The 22,335-nt window shown below is 35.8% G+C and overlaps 2 protein-coding genes across 10 annotated transcripts in view; one reads left to right on the plus strand and one right to left on the minus strand.

The window, feature by feature from the left end:
- Positions 1-258: 258 nt before the first annotated feature.
- The window catches only part of snupn (snurportin 1), a 68,938-nt gene continuing 46,861 nt past the window's right edge, over positions 259-22,335 (minus strand). Inside the window, exons 1-10 of one of the 9 annotated variants that reach the window (XM_087310419.1) lie at positions 15,571-16,338; positions 15,154-15,221; positions 14,872-15,036; positions 14,418-14,595; positions 11,836-11,940; positions 10,343-10,439; positions 10,171-10,268; positions 2,952-3,029; positions 2,786-2,866; positions 259-794 (exon numbers count right to left, since the gene is read on the minus strand). In XM_087310419.1, the coding sequence (XP_087166545.1) occupies positions 519-794; positions 2,786-2,866; positions 2,952-3,029; positions 10,171-10,268; positions 10,343-10,439; positions 11,836-11,940; positions 14,418-14,595; positions 14,872-15,036; positions 15,154-15,164 (1,089 nt within the window). In that variant the 5' untranslated portion in view covers positions 15,165-15,221; positions 15,571-16,338 and the 3' untranslated portion in view covers positions 259-518. 9 annotated transcript variants of the gene reach the window in all.
- The window catches only part of snx33 (sorting nexin 33), a 28,835-nt gene continuing 26,457 nt past the window's right edge, over positions 19,958-22,335 (plus strand). The window contains 1 exon segment of the mRNA NM_001122855.2: positions 19,958-22,183. Coding sequence (NP_001116327.1) covers positions 20,782-22,183 — 1,402 coding nt within the window. The 5' untranslated portion in view covers positions 19,958-20,781.

The raw sequence follows: 22,335 nt of genomic DNA on the forward strand, positions 1-22,335 counted from the left end.
AACTGTGCAGAGAACTGAATCTGATTTCTTTTGTTGTTTGCCTGTGTGTGCATATTTGACCATAAACCACACACATACAAAAAAAAGACACACACACACTCACACACCTTTCCACCCGAGTACAAACCCTTGTTGATGGCTAATGAACGCAACTAGACTGGACCTCTGTTCTTACCAACAGCACCACTGGCTTCAAGCTAGCTACCCAAGCTTGCCCTCCTAACTCCTTTTCATTCATAATCATATTAGAAAAGGGGATAAACAAAACAGACAATAAAACTTTATTGAAGTTGACAACACAAATTAAAACAAACAATTCAAATGGTTGTTGTAATGACCTGATCGTCCAATGAGAATATCTAATTAAAAAGCTATTTATAAAATTGCAGAATGGGTTTCATTTCAGCCATTATGGGCACAGAAACCATAGAACTGAATTGCAAATAGAGCAATTAAAAACTCATCTCAACAGCTCGGGCTTGAGAAAAGTGCTTTCTAAAAACGTTTATGCAGTGCTTTCAAGTCTCCATGTTTTCTTTCTGAGCGGGGTGTGAGTTCTGCGTTGGTGTCTCAGGAGTGGAGAGGTGTTCGAGTTCATATCGGCCATTTTGATCTGCCGGCCGAACTTCTGTGGATGTTTTCTTGTGCTCCAGGATCTGCTGAAGCTGATGGCTGGCATAATCGGGTTTGCTAGTGAGAGGACACTCTGGCACATCCATCCCTAATATATCGGCCACCATGTAAGGTCTGAGCCATCCGACCAATGGCGTGCTGCCCGGGGTGTAGTGCGTCTCCTTGTGGTAGAACAGAAGACCGTCCACCTATTAACACATTGAGTTCATCTGTTTGTGTCCTTCGTTTCGTAATTTTACACCTTTAAAAAAACTCCTATGTGTGAAAGCATAACAGATTCCGAAGGACTGAGAGAATATTATGTTGGTTTGAGAAAGTCATTAACACATTTTGACCTTTTTGTGACTAACTTTTAAAACTACAACCACTAAACTCTGACTGTGGCTGTCATTTATTTTCTAATCAAAAGCAAAACTGGAAAATCCTAATATATATATATATATATATATATATATATATATATATATATATAATGATTTATAATGTTATAATGAACCAAAACTGTTCAAGCTTTTCAACTGGCAAAAAAAATATTATAAAATAATAATTCATTTGGAATGTTAGCATTATGCTAAAATACACCTTATGCTACATTTCTATAAAATATTACTCGTCTATCACTAGAAAAGCTGAATAATTAGCCATGGAATGTTAGCATTAAGCTAAAATGTCTCAACATTATGTTAACTTCCAGTAGCAATGTATTAAAAATGTGCAAGAAAATGTTCTAAAATGATAACATATTCTAGCAAAATATTGACTAAACATAAGAAACATGCTAAATGTGCCCAAACTCCAACTGACAAAAATCACTTAACTTATAACTTAAGCTATAATTCTATTAAATATGACCCGTCTATCACTGGAAAAGTTAAATAATTAGCATAGAAATATTAGCATTAAGCTAAAAGGTCTCAACATTATATTAAATCTCAGTAGCAATGTAATAAAATGTGGTAAATGTGCTAGCAAATGTTATAAAATGATAACAAATGCTAGCAAAATGTTGGCTAAACATAAAAAAACATGCTAAATGTGCCCAAACTCCAACTGACAAAGTAAATTCTAAGACAAACTAATAACTTAAGCTTCAATTCTACAAAATATTACTTGTCTATCACTGAATAATGAGCCTACGAATGTTAGCATTAAGCTAAAAGGTCCCAACATTTTATTAAATATTAGTAGCATTGTTTTTAAAAATGTTAACAACATGTGACGACACAACATAACACATGCTAGCAAAATGTTGGTCAAATGTGGAAAACATGCTATCAGTGTGGTACAATATGCTAGCAAAATGCTAATAACATGCTAGCCGTGTGTTGAAAGACAATAACAGTCAATAAATAACTTAAGCTAGAATTTTTTGAAATATGTCTCGTCTATCACTAGAAAAGTTTAATAATTAGCATAGGAATGTTAGCATTAAGCTAAAAGGTCTCTCATTTATGTTAAATCCCAGTAGCAACATATTAAAATGTGGTAAATGTGCTAGCAAATGTTATAAAATGATAACACATGCTAGCAAAATGTTGGCTAAATATAAGAAACTTGCTAAATGTGCCCAAACTCCAACTGACAAAGTCAATTCCAAGACAAACTAATAACTTAAGCTACAATTCTACGAAATAATACTTGTCTATCACAAAAAAGCTGTATAATTAGCCTAGGAATGTTAGAATTCAGCTAAAAGGTCCCAAAATTTTGTTAAAACTTAGTAGCAATGTTTTTAAACATGCTAACAACATAACGCAAGCTAATTAAATGTTAATCAAATGTGGAAAACATGCAGTCAGTGTGGTACAACATGCTAGCAAAATGCTATTACCATGCTAGCCGTGTGTTAAAAGATAATAGCATGTTTTAAAAGCTGTAAAAAGTTACCAAAATGCTAAAACATGCTAGCAATACAACATCAGATATGATACTGTATGTTTATTTTGTAACATTTGCTCACTGTCTATAGGCAAATAACGCTTTTGTTTCAAAATACTGAATGCATGCATTATTGGCCAGATAATTGTATTGTGTGGTAACAGTTTTATAATATCATTTGCATGTATATGTGCTTGATTCTAATATAAACGAATAGTTCAATCATTTTTATAGATGTTCCATTTTGTGCATGCTAAGTAAAGTATGTTCTTACTTTATAGCTGTATTCATGTGCGAGAGCCGTCTGGATGGACTCTGTGGAACAGCTGATGCTACTCAAGGCCACAAATCTGAACTGCAAAGAGAGAACAGGCCATGAACAAAAGATCTGCAGCTCAAAGTTCAGCCTCGTTCACAAGTGCAGCGATTTGTTCACTTACAGGATTAATCTTGGAAATTTCAGAAAGACTTTCAACCTCGTCCACTTTAGACTGAAGCCAGTAGAAGCGGAACTCCGTCTGTAAAAAATAAAAATAATAATTATTCATTAAAAATAAATTATACAAAATATTATATATATATATATATATATATATATATATATATATATATATATATATATATATATATATATAGGAGCCATATTACTTTTCATTTAATTATAATGTTTATTTGTATACTGATTGGTTTGGGTTTCACAGTGACGTTTTATGTTTTGGTCACGTGGGCATAATTGGCACCTGCTCGAACATATAAAGCGCGTGCACAATCACACAGGCAGTGGTGGGAGTAACGAATTACAACTACTCACGTTACTGTAATTAAGTACATTTTTGGGGTAATTGTACTTTCATGAGTAGAATTTTAAGCCTGTAATTTTACTTGTACTTGAGTACAAATTAAGCTGAGTAATCTACTTTGTTACTTTTAAAATCACAATTCGTTACAGAGTACTGTAAATAAATTAATATTTCAGCCAAGCACTGACCAGCATTTCGGTAGCCAATAAAAAAAGCTGATCTTAACGGACCAATAAAAAGCCTGGTACATTATTTGAACCGAAAAACAAGTTCAGGCTACTGCAGATTTACGTGACCGTCATCATACAGTCACAAAGTTATCAATTACATATGGAGATTTAAGACAGAAGAAATGAGGAAGAAATAGCAGAGGATGAATGCCCATTGCCACACCTGGAGGAGCTGTTCACCTACAGGTACATAGGGAAAAAAGGGGACAGCTGTGCTGATGTGAATAGCTGGTATCATCTAAAATGCTAATTAAATGTATGCCCAAAACTGGAATATCGCATAAAAGACTGCAAATAAAGCAGCGTTTCTGTCCAACAAGTCAAAGAGAACAAAATTGCCACCTGATTAACTGGCGACAAATATCAAAAGTAAAAACAGAATTAGCATCAGTAGGAGCAGCTGCATGAATAAATGATCTTCATTTAATAAGTGACTTGCGCATCAGAAGGCAATCCTGCACGCAGTGAACGCGCGCTGGAAGGCGCGAGACACGGAGTGCAGGCACTCTTGACAATTCTGGAGGTCATTAATACAATATAATACTGAAATGGTTGAGGCGGTTTAAAATGACCAAAACAACACTTTAGATGTTACAATGTGCTTAGCCTGCTGGTTTGTCCATTCACACACATTTTCAAAATATATGCGCATTATAGCGTTTCCATCAACCGTTTTTATGTGCATATCCAAAAAGCGCAAAAAAAGGTGGATGAAACCTGCCCTCTGCTGTACCATCCGGCTTACACAGGGTTTCCGTGGGGTCTTAAAATGTCTAAAATATAAACATCTAAATTTTAGGCCTTAAAAAGTCTCAAGTTCGCTGTTCTAGGTCTGAAATATGTTTGCACAGGTCTTATTTTTCCGATGTACATGTAACGCTACTCCTAATGCTCATTTAATTTTTTTTGTTGTTGCTTGGTTTCGTGGTGGTGTAGTTCTTTATTTCACTATTCCTATTGTAATTTGCAGTATTAAAACTACAAATAAGAAAAGACCAGCATGCAATAGCTCAGTGCGCGCGGCGAATGTGACGTCATCGCCGTGTTTGCGGAGGTTAACTTTGGACGCGCGCGACATGATTTCGGGTGAACAGTTCGCGCGGCGCCGCGCTTGATTCGAGTTGAATTTAAATCACTTTGAAGAGATTTTGTCTGTAACAGTACGACTGTACAGACATCTTAACTATCCGACCATGCGTGATCAGCATAGAGATGACCAGATGACCAATAATTCTTGGCTAGAAATTGCAACAGCCATGGAAAGGAAGTGTTTTGTTAAAGTTTGGAAAAACCTGGGGGATAAGTTTGTTACAACAAAAAAGAGGCCATGGCAAAAGTGGAGACCCAGGTGGTTTTAAGATTACAGAATATGTTTTTTCACCATTTATTGGTTTTAAACTGATGTATCATTTTGAAGTTAAAGCAATGTAACAAAAATTAAGTAACAAATTAAGTATTTGATAACTGGAAAAGAATATATGAGCCCATCGGCTTACAGTGTACTCATGCTTAATTTCTAGGCTTTATTGGTGATGATGGACAGGATTGTTGGACCATTATTGCCTTTTCAGCTCATTAGTAGAGGACAGAAACTAGCCAGACAATAATGTGTCAATTGTTGAGTGGGCAAAAAATAATATATATATATTTTTTTGCTATTATTCTTGCCAGAATAAAAAAACAATTGTAGAGTAACCCATGTTCTGTTGTCATTGATATTTAACTTTAATAGGTAGAACTGTCTGAGATATGAACACAAGTGAGTGATGCATCAAACTCTAATTTAAAAAATCTTGAATAGTTATAAAACTTTATAATCATTCATTAATTTTCTTTTTGGCTTAGTTCCTTTATTAATCTGGGGTCGCCACAGCGGAATGAACCGAATGATTTATCAGCATATGTTTTACACAGCGGGTGCCCTTCCAGCTGCAACCCATTCTCATTTACAACAACAGACAATTTAGCTTACCTAATTCACCTAAAATGCATGTCTTTGGACTGTAGGGGGAAAACCGGAGCATCTTGAGCAAACCCACGCAAACACGGGGAGAACATGCAAACTTCACACAGAAATGCCAACTGACCCAGCCAAGGCTTGAACCAGCGACCTTTTTGCCTTGAGTCGAGAGCGCTACCCACTGCCCCACCGCGTCACCCAACTTTGTAATCATAATCAATTATAAAAATAATGAAAAATAATTATTTTTAAAATCTTGAACAATATTAAAGATATGACGTAGTTCTGAAAACGTTTTACTTCTGTTTATCCGTCTGACTTTACAGTGAGGTTTCTTTTGACTGGCCCCTGATGTTTTAAAGAATATCACAATGACGAACACGTCTAGTATTAAAGCCTCATCCATTTCGTGAGGTGCGCGCACAGTCAGCGGAGGTGTGCAATGCGGAGCCAGGCGAAAGTATAAATCAGCCTCAAAATGTTTGTTTCTTTGTTTTTTTGTTCCTGCACTTAAATGGTGCATCTAACCTGTCTTCAGTACTGTTCTATTTAAATAATTTTATTTTACCACAAATTTAGTGTTTTTGCATTTTCTCTTGCATGCTTTTGATATTGTGATATAGGTCTTAAATTTAATACTTTATGGTCTTAAAGAGGTCTTAAAAAGTCTTAAATTTGACATTATGATATCTGCAGAAACCCTTTTTTTAAGACTTCAATCTATAATCTAAAAAAAAAACATTATGGTAAGAAGACATAACTTAATTTGTGTGATATTATATTTATTAATAATATGTTTAGGCACTAGGCAGTGTTGTTCTGTGGTTTCTGACGGTTCAGTTCGCGAATTAGGTAATTAACAAAGTTTCTCCATAATTTGCAAGTGTTTTTTTTTTTATTTATTACATCATCTATTGATCGTACAGATAAAAGAGGCATCATTTGAAATGATAAAAAGTCGTGCATTTGTGCATATTTCTGTTATCTTTATACTCAAAATAACAAAACATTGTTTTTGTAAAATAATCATGGTGCGCAGTGGGTATTGTTATCGCCTCAAAGTAAAAAGTTTGTTGGTTCAAGCCCTGGCTGAGTCAGTTGGTGTTTCTGTGTGGAGTTTGCATGTTTTCGCCATGTTGGCGTGGGTTTCCTCTATAGGTGCTCTATAATTATTATCTATAATTAATGCTGTTTACACAGTTTTAAAAGTGTTTATAGCATCTTTAAATGTGTTATGTAAAATGTGTTTTACTGCCTGGATCTTGTCTGACTCCGCATTTATGGATAATTCCACCAATACCGCCAAGCTAAAAAAGTAATTTGTAATTTTGTAATTTGAGTAGTTTTTACGATGAGTAATTTGTACTTTTACTTGAGTACTTTTTAACACCAGTACTTTTACTTGTAATTGAGTACAATTTCAGCAATGTAACAGTACTTGTAACTGAGTACAATTTTTTTGTACTCTTACCACCACTGCACACAGGTGAGGAGGAGAGAAGGAGAGTGGGGTAGCCGTATTTTTTGTTGACCGCAAACAGCAGCGCAAACAGCAGCGCAAACCAAGCAACGCAAAACTGTATCACAACGGCACACGCAACAATCATCACACCAACGTAATAATCGACACCATACAAAACAGGTATTCAAAGACACAAATTGCTGTATTGTTTTTTCATGCTTCAAGTTTACATAAAGTTTTCCATATAACATCCTGGGCTCAGTGTCTCTGTCTAAAGCCACCAGCGCGTCACAAATATAAAGGACCTTCACTGCCTCTCGAGCGACTTATAGGAGGCATCAGGAAGTCGCAATAATATATATATATATATATATATATATATATATATATATATACACATATACACACACACACACACACACACACACACACACACACACACACACACACACACACACACACACACACACACACACACACACACACACACACACACACACACACACACACACACACACACATATATATACATACATTCATACATACATGCATACATGCATACATGCATACATGCATACATGCATACATGCATACACAAATACATATATACACACATATACAGTTGAAGTCAAAATTATTAGCCCTCCTATGAAATTTGTATTCTTTTGCAAATATTTCACAAGTGCTGTTGAACAGAGCAAGAAAATTGTTTTCACGGCATTTCCTTTAGTATTTTTCTTCTGGAAAAGGTTTTTTTTCTTTTATTTTGGGTGAAATAATTATTTATTTATTTTTTTAAGTAAAAACTGCTAAGGTCAATATTATTAGCCCTCTTAAGTAATTATTTGTTTGATTGGCTCCAGGAAAAAACTACTGTTGTCCAATGACTTGCCTAATTACACTAACTTGCCTAGTTAAGGTAATTAACCTAATTAAGCCTTTAAATTGCACTTAAAGCTTAAAACTGGTGTCTTGAAAAACAAATAGTACGATAATGCATTCTGTCATCATGACAAAGACAAAAGAAATAAGTTTAGACTTGAGAAAAAGAATTGTTGAGGCTCACAAAGAAGGAGAAGAATATACATGTTTATCAAAGCGTTTTCAAGTGTCAAGAAGTGCCGTGAGAAGTATTATCAAGAAGTTTAATGAGATCCACACTGTGGAGAACATGACTGGCAGAGGTAGAAAGCGAAAGATTTCCAAAACTTTGGAAAGAAAATTAGTAAGAGAGGTTTCTAAAGACCCAAGAACAACTGCCAAGACACTAGTGAATGACTTAGCCAAGTCTGCAATTAATGTCTCAGCAAAGACGGTCACTAGAGCCCTGCACAGGAGTGAACTGAAAGGTTGTCGACCAAGAAAGACTCCTCTTTTAAAAAAATGACACCTCCAAGCTAGACTGAAGTTTGCCAGGGGCAATCTAGAGAAAAATAATGAATACTGGAAACGTATCCTTTGGTCAGATGAGACAAAACTAGAGCTCTTTGGCCATAGAGATGTTGCCTATGTTTGGAGGAAGAAGGGAGAGGCATTTAATCCAAAGAACACCGTTCCCACAGTGAAACATGGCGGTAGTAGTATAATGCTATGGGGATGTTTCAGTGCATGTGGAACTGGGAATCTTATCAGGGTTGAAGGAAACATGAAAAAGGAAAACTACCAGAAGATTTTGAAAAATAACCTCAAACAGTCTGCAACAAAACTTGGTTTGGGTCGACGTTTTGTATTCCAGTATGATAATGACCCAAAGCATACCTCACTTCTGGTAAAGAACTACCTTCAACAGAACAAAGTGAAAGTCCTTGACTGGCCTGCACAAAGCCCAGACTTGAATCCAATAGAAAATCTGTGGGGGACACTGAAGTCTAGAGTTCATGCCAGAAGACCAACAAATCTGGAAGAGCTTGAGAGATTTGCTAAGGAAGAATGGGCTAACACTCCTCAGGAGACATGCTTGAAACTTGTTGAGAGCTACAATAAACGTTGATGGCTGTTATCAATCAAAAGGGTTACACTATTGACTATTAACATCAGAGGGCTAATAATTTTGACCTCCAAGCTTTTTTTATTTTTGATTATAATTGTGTTTCTGTTTGTATTACAAACACTCAAAGCTTCCTGAATAAACTGTTATGTTTAAAAATGATGTGTTGAAAAAATCTTTAATCCATTAAAAAGCACTTGGGAGTTATTTGAAAAATAATGAAATATTTTATATATATATATATACACACACACACACACACACACACACACATATATACACACACACACATATATATATATATATATACATATATATATATATATATATATATATATATATATATATATATACACACATACACACACACACACACACACATATATTTACATAGACATACATATAAATACACACACACACACACACACACACACACACACACACACACACACACAGTTAAAGTCAGAATTATTAACCCCCTTGAATTATTAGCGCCTCTGTTTTTTCCCCCCGTTTTCTGTTTACCAGAGAGCAGAGTTTTTCAACACATTTCTAAACATAGTTTTAATAATTTATCTCTAATAATCAGAATCCACTTTATTGCCAAGTGTGCTTCACACACACAAGGAATTATATATATATATATTCCCCCTATTTTCATTATATGATCAAAAATACAACAAACAAAAATATTGTGAATTATTTTTACCAATTAAAAGAACTGTATTTTATTGTGATAAGATTTAAAATTCAATTTATTCCCATGATGCAAAGCTTAACTTTCTCTATTTCTACGCTCTCCAGTTTCACATCATTGTTCAGAAACCAGTCCACATATACTGATTTGATGATCAATGTTTGAAAACATTTCTGAAATTTGTAAGAAATATTTTCAAGATTTTTTAATGAATAAAAAATTCAGTAACGATATGCACGTTTTACTGTCACTTTTAAATACAAATTAGTGACAAAATATATTAGCAACATTATATTAAGTATAAAAATATATTAGGAACAAACCATTCTGTTTATCTTATAAACTAATATCTAATAAATTATAATAAAAATGGTGATTATAAAACTAAATTATGATTGTTTTGGTGCAAGAAAAATAATGATAGCACTTTAGAGAATGAATGAATTTAAAAAAATTGTGTCCAAATGTGTAAAAGCAGTCCCTGACATGTCTGTAAATGTGATGACAGGAAGTGCTCACTCACGGAGCAGTCGTACACAGGATGTCCCCTCCAGCACATGACGTCCAGGATGTAATATGTTCTGTCCACGTCGCTGTAGATGCAGTCCAGGATGGTGTAATCTATATGAAACATATGTGTTATTATCAGTTGTGAGAAGCGCAGTACTTTAGCACACTCTAGTGGTGCTGCTGACCTTTGCCCAGAGCAGAATTGTGTCTGTTCCCGCCGGGGATCAGAGAAGGGAAGCGATTCACACAGTAGCCGCTTTTGGTGTAAGATGTTGTAGATCCCTAAAGATGAGACAATGAGCATGAAAGTAATTAAATTCAAGATTTGTTTGATTGAGCATATTTATTTATGCTGAGCAATGTATTATATATTAAAATACAATTTGAAATGCAATATTTGTGGAGCAAAATCTAAAAATTATCATCCTTATTCCAGTCAAAAATCATTCTAATGCTGTTTTGCTGCTCAAGACACACTTCTTATGTGTTTTAATGCTGAAAACACCTGCATATTATATATACATATAAAAATATGCAGGGGTTTTCAGCATAATAATTAGGCCAGTTATTGTACACCAATGGTTTGTTCTGTAGACCTTCAAATGGGTTTTTAAAAAATAAAAAACTGCTTTTATTTTAACCGAATTATAACAAATAAATAACACTTTCTCCAGAAGAAAAAATATTATCAGACATACTGTGAAAATTTCCTGAAATTGAAAAAATTCAAAGGAGGGCTAATAATTCTGATTTCTGTCGCAGGGGCAGCAGTCTAATGCTCCGTTCACACCTGAGGCAAAATAAGCGCCTGAAGTCAATGCAAAGACGCAAATTGACCTCAATCACGCGAATAGCGCTGTTTTGCACGATTGACACGCTTAGCACACATTTCGCGCGAATCGCTAAAGTTAGAAAATCTGAACTTCAGCGCCACGTTAACCAATCAGGAGCTTTCTCTCGTAGGGGCGTGCTTATAATGTAGCACCTGTTGTTGGTGTCCTGGGGGAAAATCCTCCTGCCGACACCGGAAAACAGTTGATCAAACTGGGCTGGGCTCAGTCGAAAGCACCACTGAAAGCCTCCATCATCCAGGTGTAGTTTCTGGGGGAGTTGAGGAACTCATAGAGCTGGGTGCACCTTTGAAAGGATCTAGTGCACTTAGACACGGCTCCAAATGAATTGACGCTGTTTTTCAGCCTTCATAAAGCACATAAACACAGCTATTCTCTCAATAAAATCCATGTAAGCCATTTAGCAACAAAGCTACAGTCACTGGGCAGACAGAAGCCCTGTCTATGATGCGAATCCGCATCCGTTGCTCAGTGAATCTGATGCGTGAATGAAGCGAGTAAACTCAAAATGTTCATGACCCAAAGCACATGACCATAGGTGAGAGTAGGAACGTAGACTGACCGGTAAATCGAGAGCTTAGCCTTTCGGCTCAGCTCCTTTAACACAATGGACCAATACATCAACCGCATTACTGCAGCCACTGCACCAATCCACCTGTCAATCTCACGTTCCACCCTTCACTCACTCATGAACAAAACCCCAAGAAATCTTTCATATCAATATAAATGCTTATTTTACTGTCATTCACAGTATTAATTTTCAATTTTTTTTAAAGTACTGGAGTATGGCAAAGTATAGTACTGTAGGGATGTAAAATGATCCAAACCTTGGATGCGACAACAAGTGACCGTTTCCCAACTGGACAAACCACCATCAGCCAATCAGAGCTCAGATCTGCAGGAACATCCACCAACCACTCTGACAACATCAGCTGGAGAACAGAGATGGCATTAAAAAACAATTGTATAAACATGGAATTAAATAAAACATCTAAATATAATATTAAATGACATAATTACACAAATTTAATGAAATAAAAGATATATATGAAGTCATGGTTTCCACTACATTTATTCTTCCATGGTGGGGCGCCACACCAAAACTGATCCCACCACGGCTGCATTACAGCTTTGCTTTTAAAACATTCAGTCGTGTTTTTTTTTTTTTTTAGAGCGGGAGATAATCTCAATCAAACTTATTAAAGGGTAAGTGAATTATAACAGCGCAAACTTTTCTGTAACCGTAGTAGTGCTGTGCGTCATTTGTTTAACCCTTTTAGGTTACGTGCTGACTGACAGGTGCGTGAGGCCAGCAATCACGACATAGTCATTTCACTTTACTTCAGGATGCATTAATCCCGCTCTCTAGGTCTATTGGAGACATTTATAAAATATTCCTAGCAAATCTAATAAATGTTGGGAGACATACTTGTTACATAAACGCACTAAATCGCACTTCTGCAGCTTTTATTTGAGAGCGCACTAGAAGATCTGTGCTTGAGCAGCGTATATTTGAGGGCATGCAAGAAGTTTTGTGCACGAGCAGAGGAAATCAGCGCGCAAGCAAAGAGATAAGCATGCTTGTAGGCTATTACATAAATGCGATCTCGAGTTGTAAGACTGCGCTCACGATATTTGCATTGAAATAACGGCACAGGTAGTTGGTAGATCTGTGTAAAAAAAAAAGGTCTGCCGCCACAGCTGGAACAATTCCTAGAGGAAACACTGGAAGTGAATAAATCGACTAGACACCAGACAGGGAATTTTGATATGAATAATTTTACATTAATTTAAAAAAGTATATAATAAATAACAATATAAACTAAGAATATATACATAAACGCTTTATATATTCATGCAAGTACCCACTTTTAATTTAAAAACAGAAAAATATATTATACTTATAATGGAGTCGGAAAACTATAGTATAAAACACGTATTTTTATTGCAATGTATTTGCTACAAAACGCAAGCATGATTTTTTTTTAATGTAATGCAACCTAAAAGCTCTATTCACATTGGTAATCTTTGGTAATATCATACTATTATATATAAGGTTTTTAAAATATTATATATAATTAAAAATATGATAACCGTTTCAGACATTATAATCCACTTTTATAGCATTTGATGCATTTTAAAGTTAAAATATTTAGTATAAAATGTATATATAAAGTTGTAAATACTTATCCGAGTCTAATTTCTATTAAGCTATAGACGAATTAGCTGTTTGTAAACATTCAGGAATGCACGCGCAGCAAGGGTGCAGAAAAGCGCTTGCATTTACAGCGAGGGACTGACATCCGATGCGGAACAGAGTTTGTTGTTGTCTTAGAAATAAGTTATATCGATTATGTATTATATATATTATTTACATAATGCTTTCAGCGTATTATAACAGTTGGTCACCTAGTAGTTAGCACAGTTATTCGGCAAAATTAACGTTAAAGTGAGCGGCGTTCGTCTGACAGGTCCATTTGCGATAGACGAAATGGCCAAGCATCCAGCCCGAAATATACACCTATCTCATTGAAGCTCCAAGTGGTTTTACAAGAGAGAAGTTAAAGGCCTACAAGTATTTAGATGCCAACAATGTTGTTGTGTGTGGTCATGTGCAAGAAGTAATGCTCCATGATTACCAGATTCAAAACTATGTAGTGCTAAAAACCGAGGTTCTGCCTATCCAAAGACAAGGAAAGAAGACGGAGCAGTTCAAGGCCTGGGTAATCATCAACAAGCAAAACAACTACATTCTGACAGCGAACTGCACTTGTACAGCAGGGTATGTGAACGTACATGTTTACATTTTATTCTTAGCATTCAGTGTCCGCAGTTTAATGAACTATATTTAACAGTTTTTCCTGAAATCATACATTGCTGCAATCAAAACTAATGTGTTTGATTTAGCATAGCGTGAGCTTACCTGATATAAACTGAGAACTGCAGAGTCAAGCATGTTTAATTAAGTCCTCAATCCATTTATTTTGAATTTGGCATCCTACCGCACAACACGACATGTTTGCTATTGCAACTGGTCTTTTTTGCAACTGGGAACCCGTGTGACCTCATGTGTGACGTAGGTTGGCAATTCCTTTATTACAAATTTTTTATAGGCAACCTATTTGTTCATTTGTTTTTGTATTGCCACATCAGAAACTTACGGTTATTTAATGGCAAGATCATTATAAATAAAAACATATGACATAATAATAACTTCAATTACAACTTCATATTTCAAGAAGAGATGATACCAATTAAATAAACAAAAATAACAAATAAAGAAGAGTTGATACCTATTTAATATTTAAATATTAATAATTACAATTTTAAAAAATAAATAAAAATGTATTTTAAAAACTTTAGAATCCTTCCGTTTTGTTCTGTTTAAGCATCAGTGATTTGTGAGCACCTGGTTGGCGTAATGTTTGGGCAGTTTTTTTCTCGGCTCGACCTCCATGCCCTCTTCATCTGCGCCGTTCTCCGTCTGTAGACTCTTCTTCTCTGCCTCCTCCTCATCCTCACTGTCGGCTGTGCTCCAGTCTCCATCCGCCAGACGACGAGCGTGATTCACGTAGTTCAGCCTCTTCCTAAAAACACAGTCATCCAGATATTCATTAAATACCAGTACTTGTGTGAAACTATCCCATTCACTGTTCTCCACAGCTCCAAAGAATATGGAAGAACAATATCTACTGAATAAGTACTGGTGTATTATAAAAAATATATATATATGTTGTTATCTAGAGAAAAGAAACAGCACCACAATAGCAATCACTAGTAGATGCTGAATAAGCAATGGTACTTAATGGAAAAGAAACTGGTATCTAAATACGCAAGTACTACTAGCAAGAAACTTCACTCACTCTTTCTGCAGCTCCAGGAACCTCCTGCGCCGTTCTCCCTGCTCCAGCACGCTGTATTTGCTCTTGTATTGCGCCAGGCGGGGGTGAGGAGCAGATGTGCTGTTTATTTCCCTGGACACCGAGAAACTGCCGGACAGAGCCTCGGTCAGAGCCTCCATGGCGGACCTGTGACAACATACAGACCACAGATTGTAAAAAGATAAGAGACGAGCTTAGAACATCGTGACACACGCCAATATGTGCGTCTGATGCGTGTTAACGGATACTTCAGAAATCACTTACATTACATACATACAGTGGCGTAGCGCAAAATGCAGAGGCCCCCCTGCAGGGATCGCTGACAGGGCCCCCTGATGAAGGGAGGGGGGGATACGTCATACGTCAATTTGCATATCACTGACGTCATCACGTTCTACCGTTTCTGTTTGTTTAACAGCCTATGGTTAATAAAGGGGTATTTATAATTGCACTACACTTTATATAAGCATGTTTATTTAACTAAATGTATTGCTGTTTGAATACAGTATGTCATTATAGATATGTAGTGAATGTGCAGTAATCTCTCATATGTAATAAACTCAGACAAGTTCAGAAACTGTCTCTAATATCTGTGATTGTGAACAAGAAAAGAATAAACGGTCCAATTAAATTGTTAAAATAAAGTAGAAGAAGATCGGTTTGACTGTACAAGGGAAATACCTTCACACTGCCTGTGCTAAATCATTTGTCGTCGGTACGCAGAGGGGTGATCTGCTCTCGGGCTGCAGGTGGGAGAGGCTGCTGTACGAGGACTGACTGGGCCGCCTGTCAGTGCTGTGAGGCAGGGGAGGGGCCGGTGGCATCACACGCAGCTCGTTGAGAAGAGTAGGGACGGTACAGTATGGACAAATGACAGTCTAAAAAAAATCTCCAATAACACACAAAAAAGTCGCTAGATTTGTCGCTAGGGGGGTCTGAAAAGTTGCTCAATCTAGTGACAAAGTCGCTAAGTTGGCAACATTGGCGCTGTTACAGCTGTAAGCAATCAGAATGAAGTAGTCCACCGCTTGAGAGGTGTTCAGAGAACACAGACGTGTGAACTTTGGTTCCGACCACAGTTGTTCCCAAGAGTTTGATTATTGCGTTCGCCGGTGGATTTTTAATTATTGAAAATCACGACGACGCAGGGCCCCCTAATCACGCGGGGCCCCCCCCGCGGTGCGTGCCCTGCGGGCCCGTCCGCTACGCCACTGCATACATATATAAATACAAATGACTAACACATCACCTAAATAGATAAACACACGTAAACTCTGGCAGGTCACACAACTTACGGATAAACAGACTGCAGGCAGAGAGAGAAAGTAAACACGTGATCACAATCCCATGCGAGCTGCTCTAAAGTGATCTACTCATGATTTATGGGAGTAAAAATGAATCGGACGAATGAAATGCACAAACTCCTGTGCGGAAAGAAAAACACGTTTCAAACGCGATGGCGCACTGACGTCATCACGCCTCAACGCGGCCGACCAAAATTTTTCGCGGAGTTTGATACAGCGTTAGTTATACTCTTAGTTATGGAATCTGTTTGCCTAAGCTGCTAAAACAACTGAACTGCTGAAAAAAATAATATTATCATTATAATCATTACCTTTAAGTAGGTCCAGACGGAATCTGCGCGCGCGGAATTCCGCAGATTTTTAGTCAATCATTAATTCTGTTTATTTACTAGAGTAAATCTAAGTTTATTCAGTTTTTAAATTAATTACAGTAATATTATTGATTAATATAAAAATGTTCATCTGATTTATGTACAATGCAGTTTGTAAAGTAATATTTTCTGTCTTTTAGTAGAGATATTATATGAGAGACTTGCTTTGTTTACCAAATCAAGTGAATCTAATTGGATTTGCATTTTAAACATTAAATAAAAGTTTAAAAGATATATTTTTTTATTTCACATATTAATGTTTTAGTTATTATACTCCCAAAATAATTCCACAGAAATCCACAGATTTTTTTTTACCAAAATTCTCAGCAGAAATAGCAAAAAATGTCAGCAGATTTCATCTGGCCCTTCCTTTAAGTTATCGGATGCCTTTTTGGTACGCCTATGTATCATTCCTAATAATCTAAGTATAGTTTGAGATATTTATGTTTTATTTCTTTGGATATATATTCATATTTTCTTATTTTGTTTTCTTTAAATGTTTGTTTTTCTTTTTTAATGTATTGTTTTTTTCCCCCTCATCCCTTGTATTATTTTAGTTACAAAATGTACCATGAATATGTATAATATGTATTTATATTCAGGTCACACAATATTAGCACAAATTAATGTTTTATGTATTTCCTGTTACTTATGTCAATAAAAAAATAAATAAATAAAGCTTTGAGTTATAGTTACTGTTATAGTATTCTCAGGCCTGACCAGAACTGACCAATGAATTATTTTATTTTATCTTTATCCCACTCCAATAATATTTTAATAAAATAAATTTTAAAGATCTAAATATATATACATTAGAACAATCAATATCATAATATAAAAATATGTTACTTTGCAAGTTCCAAAGCAAATAAAAAAACGATACATTAAAAGAATAAGCTATACAGTTGAAGTCAGATTTATTAGCCCCCCTTTGAATTTGTTTTTTTTTTTTTAAATATTTTCCAAATTATGCTTAACAGAGCAAGGAATTTTCCACAGTATGTCTGATAATATTTTTTTCTTCTGGAGAAAATCTTATTTGTTTTATTTTGGCTAGAATAAAAGCAGTTTAAATTGTTTTCACACTAATTTTAAGGTCAAAATTATTAGCCCCTTCAAGATAATTTTTTCGATAGTCTACAGAACAAACCATCCTTATACAATAACTTGCCCAATTACCCTAACCTGCCTAGTTAACCTAATTAACCTAGTTAAGCCTTTAAATGTCACTTTAAGCTGTATAGATGTGTGTTGAAAAATATCTAGTCAAATAGTATTTACTGTCATCATGGCAAAAATAAAATAAATCAGTTATTAGAAATGCGTTATTAAAACTAATATGTTTAGAAATGTGTTGAAAACATCTTTTCTCCGATAAACAGAAATTGGGGGAAAAAAATAAACAGAGGGGCGAATAATTCTGACTTCAACTGTGTATATATAGAGCCAGCCTGGTGAAAGGGGTGGTTCTTTTTTCTCAAAAAGTAGACCTTTTTGCAGTTATTTTCGTCATTTTCTTTTTAATTATGAGGTTTAAATACTGCATTTTAATGACATTTTAAGCACTTTTTAGTGTAAATAGCTTGTCAGCTGGTCATCAAAGCCAAACTTTTTGATGTACCAAAACATTTCCTTAATGATAAAAAAAACTTCAAAATGCTAATTTATTAGATAATTTATCATCAAAAAAAAAAAAAAAAAAAAAAAATATATATATATATATATATATATACATATATTTTATATATGTATATGTATGTATGTATGTATATATATATATATATATATATATATATATATATATATATATATATATATATATATATATATCTATATATATATATATATATATATATATATACATACATACATATATATATATATATATATATATATATATATATACATACATACATATATATATATATATATACATACATACATATATATATATATATATGTATATAAGATTCGTTAAATTATTTATTTTTTTATAAAAACTGTAGCTTATTTTCATTTCAACAATAGCCTGAAAAGTATAAGAATGAAATTTAATAGGGCCCACTTATGGTGCTTCACACCTTTTTATTGATAATTTTTATTTTTATGAATAAGGTCCAAGATTTAAAATAAAGTTACTTGTAAAAATGTTTTCTCCATTTAACAACAATACAGTAGATCAGTAGTAAAAGATCACTTAACTTTCGTCAGATTGTATGTTTTCTTGCACAGATGTTGGGCTCATGAAAAATAATTGGGTTATTTTCACAATTTATGATGGAATAGCAGTGAAAACAGGACAAATAAGCTCATGTATGGGACAAATTCTGGACCTTTGTAAGTGGGTAGGGGGTGGGTCTTTCGAACTACCCAAACCCTTCCCTGGCTACGGGCCTATATATATAGCTGTGCACTTAAGTGTAAACTTCATTTGAGAAATGAAAATTAAATTATTAAATTCCCTGAATTATTAGCCCTCCTGTATATTTTTTTCCCAATTTCTGTTTAACGGAAAGAAGATATTTTCAACACTTTTCTAAACATAATAGTTTTAATAACTCATCTCTAATAACTGATTTATTTTATCTTTGCCATGATGACAGTAAATATTTTACTAAATATTTTTCAACACACTTCTATACAGCTTAAAGTGACAATTAAAGGCTTAACTGGGTTAATTAGATTACCTAGGCAGGTTAGGGTAATTAGGCAAGTTATTGTATAACGATGTTTTGTTCTGTAGACTATCGATTAAAAAATAGCTTAAAGGGGCTAACAATTTTGTCCTTAAAAGGTTTTTAAAAAAATTTAAAATTGCTTTTATTATAGCCAAAATAAAACAAATAAGATTTTCTCCAGAAGAAAAAATATTATCAGACATACTGTGAAAATTTCCTTGCTCTGTTAAACATAATTTGGAAAATATTTAAAAAAGAAAAAAAAAATCAAAGGGGGGCTAATAATTCTGACCTCAACTGTTTGTCACATTTTTCATCAAAAAAAAGACACTCAACCAAAAAAAAGTGTAGGCATAAATGTTTTCCTCTCATCAAAGAAAAGAAATGTTTTAAATAAATGCACATAACTTGGTGACAAACTCTTTATAACACAATTGAAGGATTCTGCTGGCAGAGGAAAATTATACAGTGTCATAAATTCTTCATATTCCAGAATATTGCCATCATTTTTAAATAAGTCCAAAACAAAAACAACTCAAACCACCTTTCAATAAAAAGAGAATTCACACGAATTATTCTTTGTGTGGGGAAAATTGTGCACGTAAGCCCCAGCCCAAATTTGTACACTAGCTAGTGGAGTGTTTTGAGTTCACTAGCAACCGACAAGTGTTTAAATCCGCAGGTCAGTTGTGTTGTTGACCGCCGAGTGGCGCCACAAACGCGATTGTTTTTACCTCAGAGCCAAACTGCGCTGCTGCTCTCATTGTTCGATCGTCACGTCATGGAAAGAGTTACTGCGTTTCTGCTTTAAGTAAAGAAATACTTCACCAAAATCTCTCCACTGGCCTGTTGAATCACATCTCGAAGGAAATACTACGACTACTCCGCGATCTGAAGCGGATCTGTGGATTATGAAGATGCTTTAGATGAACTTTTCTTCTTCTTTTGTTGGCGGAATGCACTGGACGCGTTTATTTCCCATCCGAAATGTTTTCATCTGGAATTTAGGTTAACCGGAATTGCAAAACAGCTGTTTGTGTTTGTTTTTACCATACTTTACACCATGCAAGATGGCTAAAACCATCAGATGGTTCTGAGGAAGCCCTGAACTGAATGCGTTTGCCGGTGTCTTACATCTGCTGGACGGGATTTGTGGATTTATGGGTTTATTTGTTTTTTTGCGGTTGAAGATTCTGGTTTTGCGGAATAATGAAACGGCATAAATTAAGGCAAGTTTGGAGAATAACAACAACCTGACAAGGGGAGTCCAACATGTAACACTTTACTTACAAATGTAGAATATTGGCTATTATATTTTCATAAAATCTCATTTGTAAAAGCATCTCTAAAAACTCTTTACTATAAGATCACATGTTAACAAACTACTAGTTTAGTTTAAAAGTGCTATGAATACATCATCAACCAGTGCTGTACCGTACCTCAAGTTTACTTTTAAGTCATAATTTGCTTTGCTTTGATCTAATATGAGGTAAAGGGGACTTATTTTTGTGCACATTTTTGCGGGCAAACGTTACAAAAATGTCCCTGAGAGCCAAAGCCCTCTACACTTTCCAAAGCGAGAACAAGGAGGAGATCAACATCCAGGAGAATGAGGAGCTGGTGATTTTTGATGAAAACTCAGTGGACGGCTGGCTGCAAGGTGAAAACAGCAGAGGAGAGCGAGGTCTGTTCCCGGCCTCATATGTCCACATTATCCGAAGCAGATCTGGGTCCAACCTGACAGATCAATCCTTTAGCTCACCTGGAAGTTCTCCTGGAAAAGATTTATCATATATCCACACACCCTCCACAACCCTGCCTAGCGACGATGATGATGATTGGGACGACTGGGATGAAACTTCAACAGTCGTTGAAGATGACGGCCATCGAAGAGGCGCCAATGGACATTCCCAAAACCAATATTCCAACCCAAACGTCCACTATCGCAGCAAGCCTTACATGGACCGCCAGGACAGCATGTCCAGCAACAGAAAGGGTAGTATGGTCGGCAGGAACTTGAATCGATTCTCCAGCTTCGTGCGTTCAGGTGTGGAAGCCTTCATACTTGGCGACGTTCCCATGATGGCTAAAATCGCAGAGTCTTACTCTATTGAAATGGGCCCGAGGGGCCCACAATGGATGGATAACCCTCGTCCGTTCTCCTGTTCCATTGAAGACCCAACAAAACAAACCAAATTCAAAGGCATTAAGACGTACATCTCATACCGTGTGACCCCTAGTCACACCGGACGGCCTGTATACCGACGTTACAAGCACTTTGACTGGCTCTACAACAGACTACTACACAAATTCACAGTCATCTCCGTACCGCACCTTCCAGAAAAACAAGCCACAGGACGATTCGAAGAAGACTTCATCGAGAAGCGAAAGAGGAGGCTTATTTTATGGATGGACCACATGACTAGCCATCCCGTGCTGTCTCAGTATGAAGGTTTCGAACACTTTCTGATGTGCGGAGATGATAAACAGTGGAAGCTCGGGAAGAGGAGAGCAGAGAAGGATGAGATGGTCGGCGCTCATTTCATGCTAACCTTCCAGATCCCCAATGAGCATCAGGACCTTCAGGATGTTGAGGAGCGCATCGACTCCTTTAAATCGTTTGCTAAAAAGATGGATGACAGCGTGATGCAGCTTACAAATGTCGCATCGGAATTAGTTCGCAAACACCTTGGAGGATTCAGGAAGGAGTTTCAGAGGCTGGGAAATGGGTTTCAGTCCATTAGCCAATCGTTCCTGTTGGATCCCCCTTATAGTTCGGACGCTCTGAGCAATGCCATCTCACACACAGGACGCACCTACGAGAACATCGGGGAGATGTTTGCAGATCAACCCAAAAATGACCTGTTTCAGATGCTGGACAAACTGTCGCTGTACCAGGGCCTGCTGTCTAACTTTCCAGACATCATCCACCTGCAGAAAGGTAAAGTGAGCTTGGGTGAACTTAAGTTAAAGAGATAGTTCACCCAAAATTACAAGTTCTGTCATCATTTACTCACCCTTCACTTCACTGTTTGAGTTTCTTTCTTCTGTTTGACACAAAATAATATATTTTGAAGGATGTTGAAAACCTGT

This window comes from Danio rerio, chromosome 25 (assembly GCF_052040795.2).
Source record: "Danio rerio strain M-AB ecotype USA chromosome 25, GRCz13ab, whole genome shotgun sequence".
NCBI classification, from domain to species: domain Eukaryota; kingdom Metazoa; phylum Chordata; class Actinopteri; order Cypriniformes; family Danionidae; genus Danio; species Danio rerio.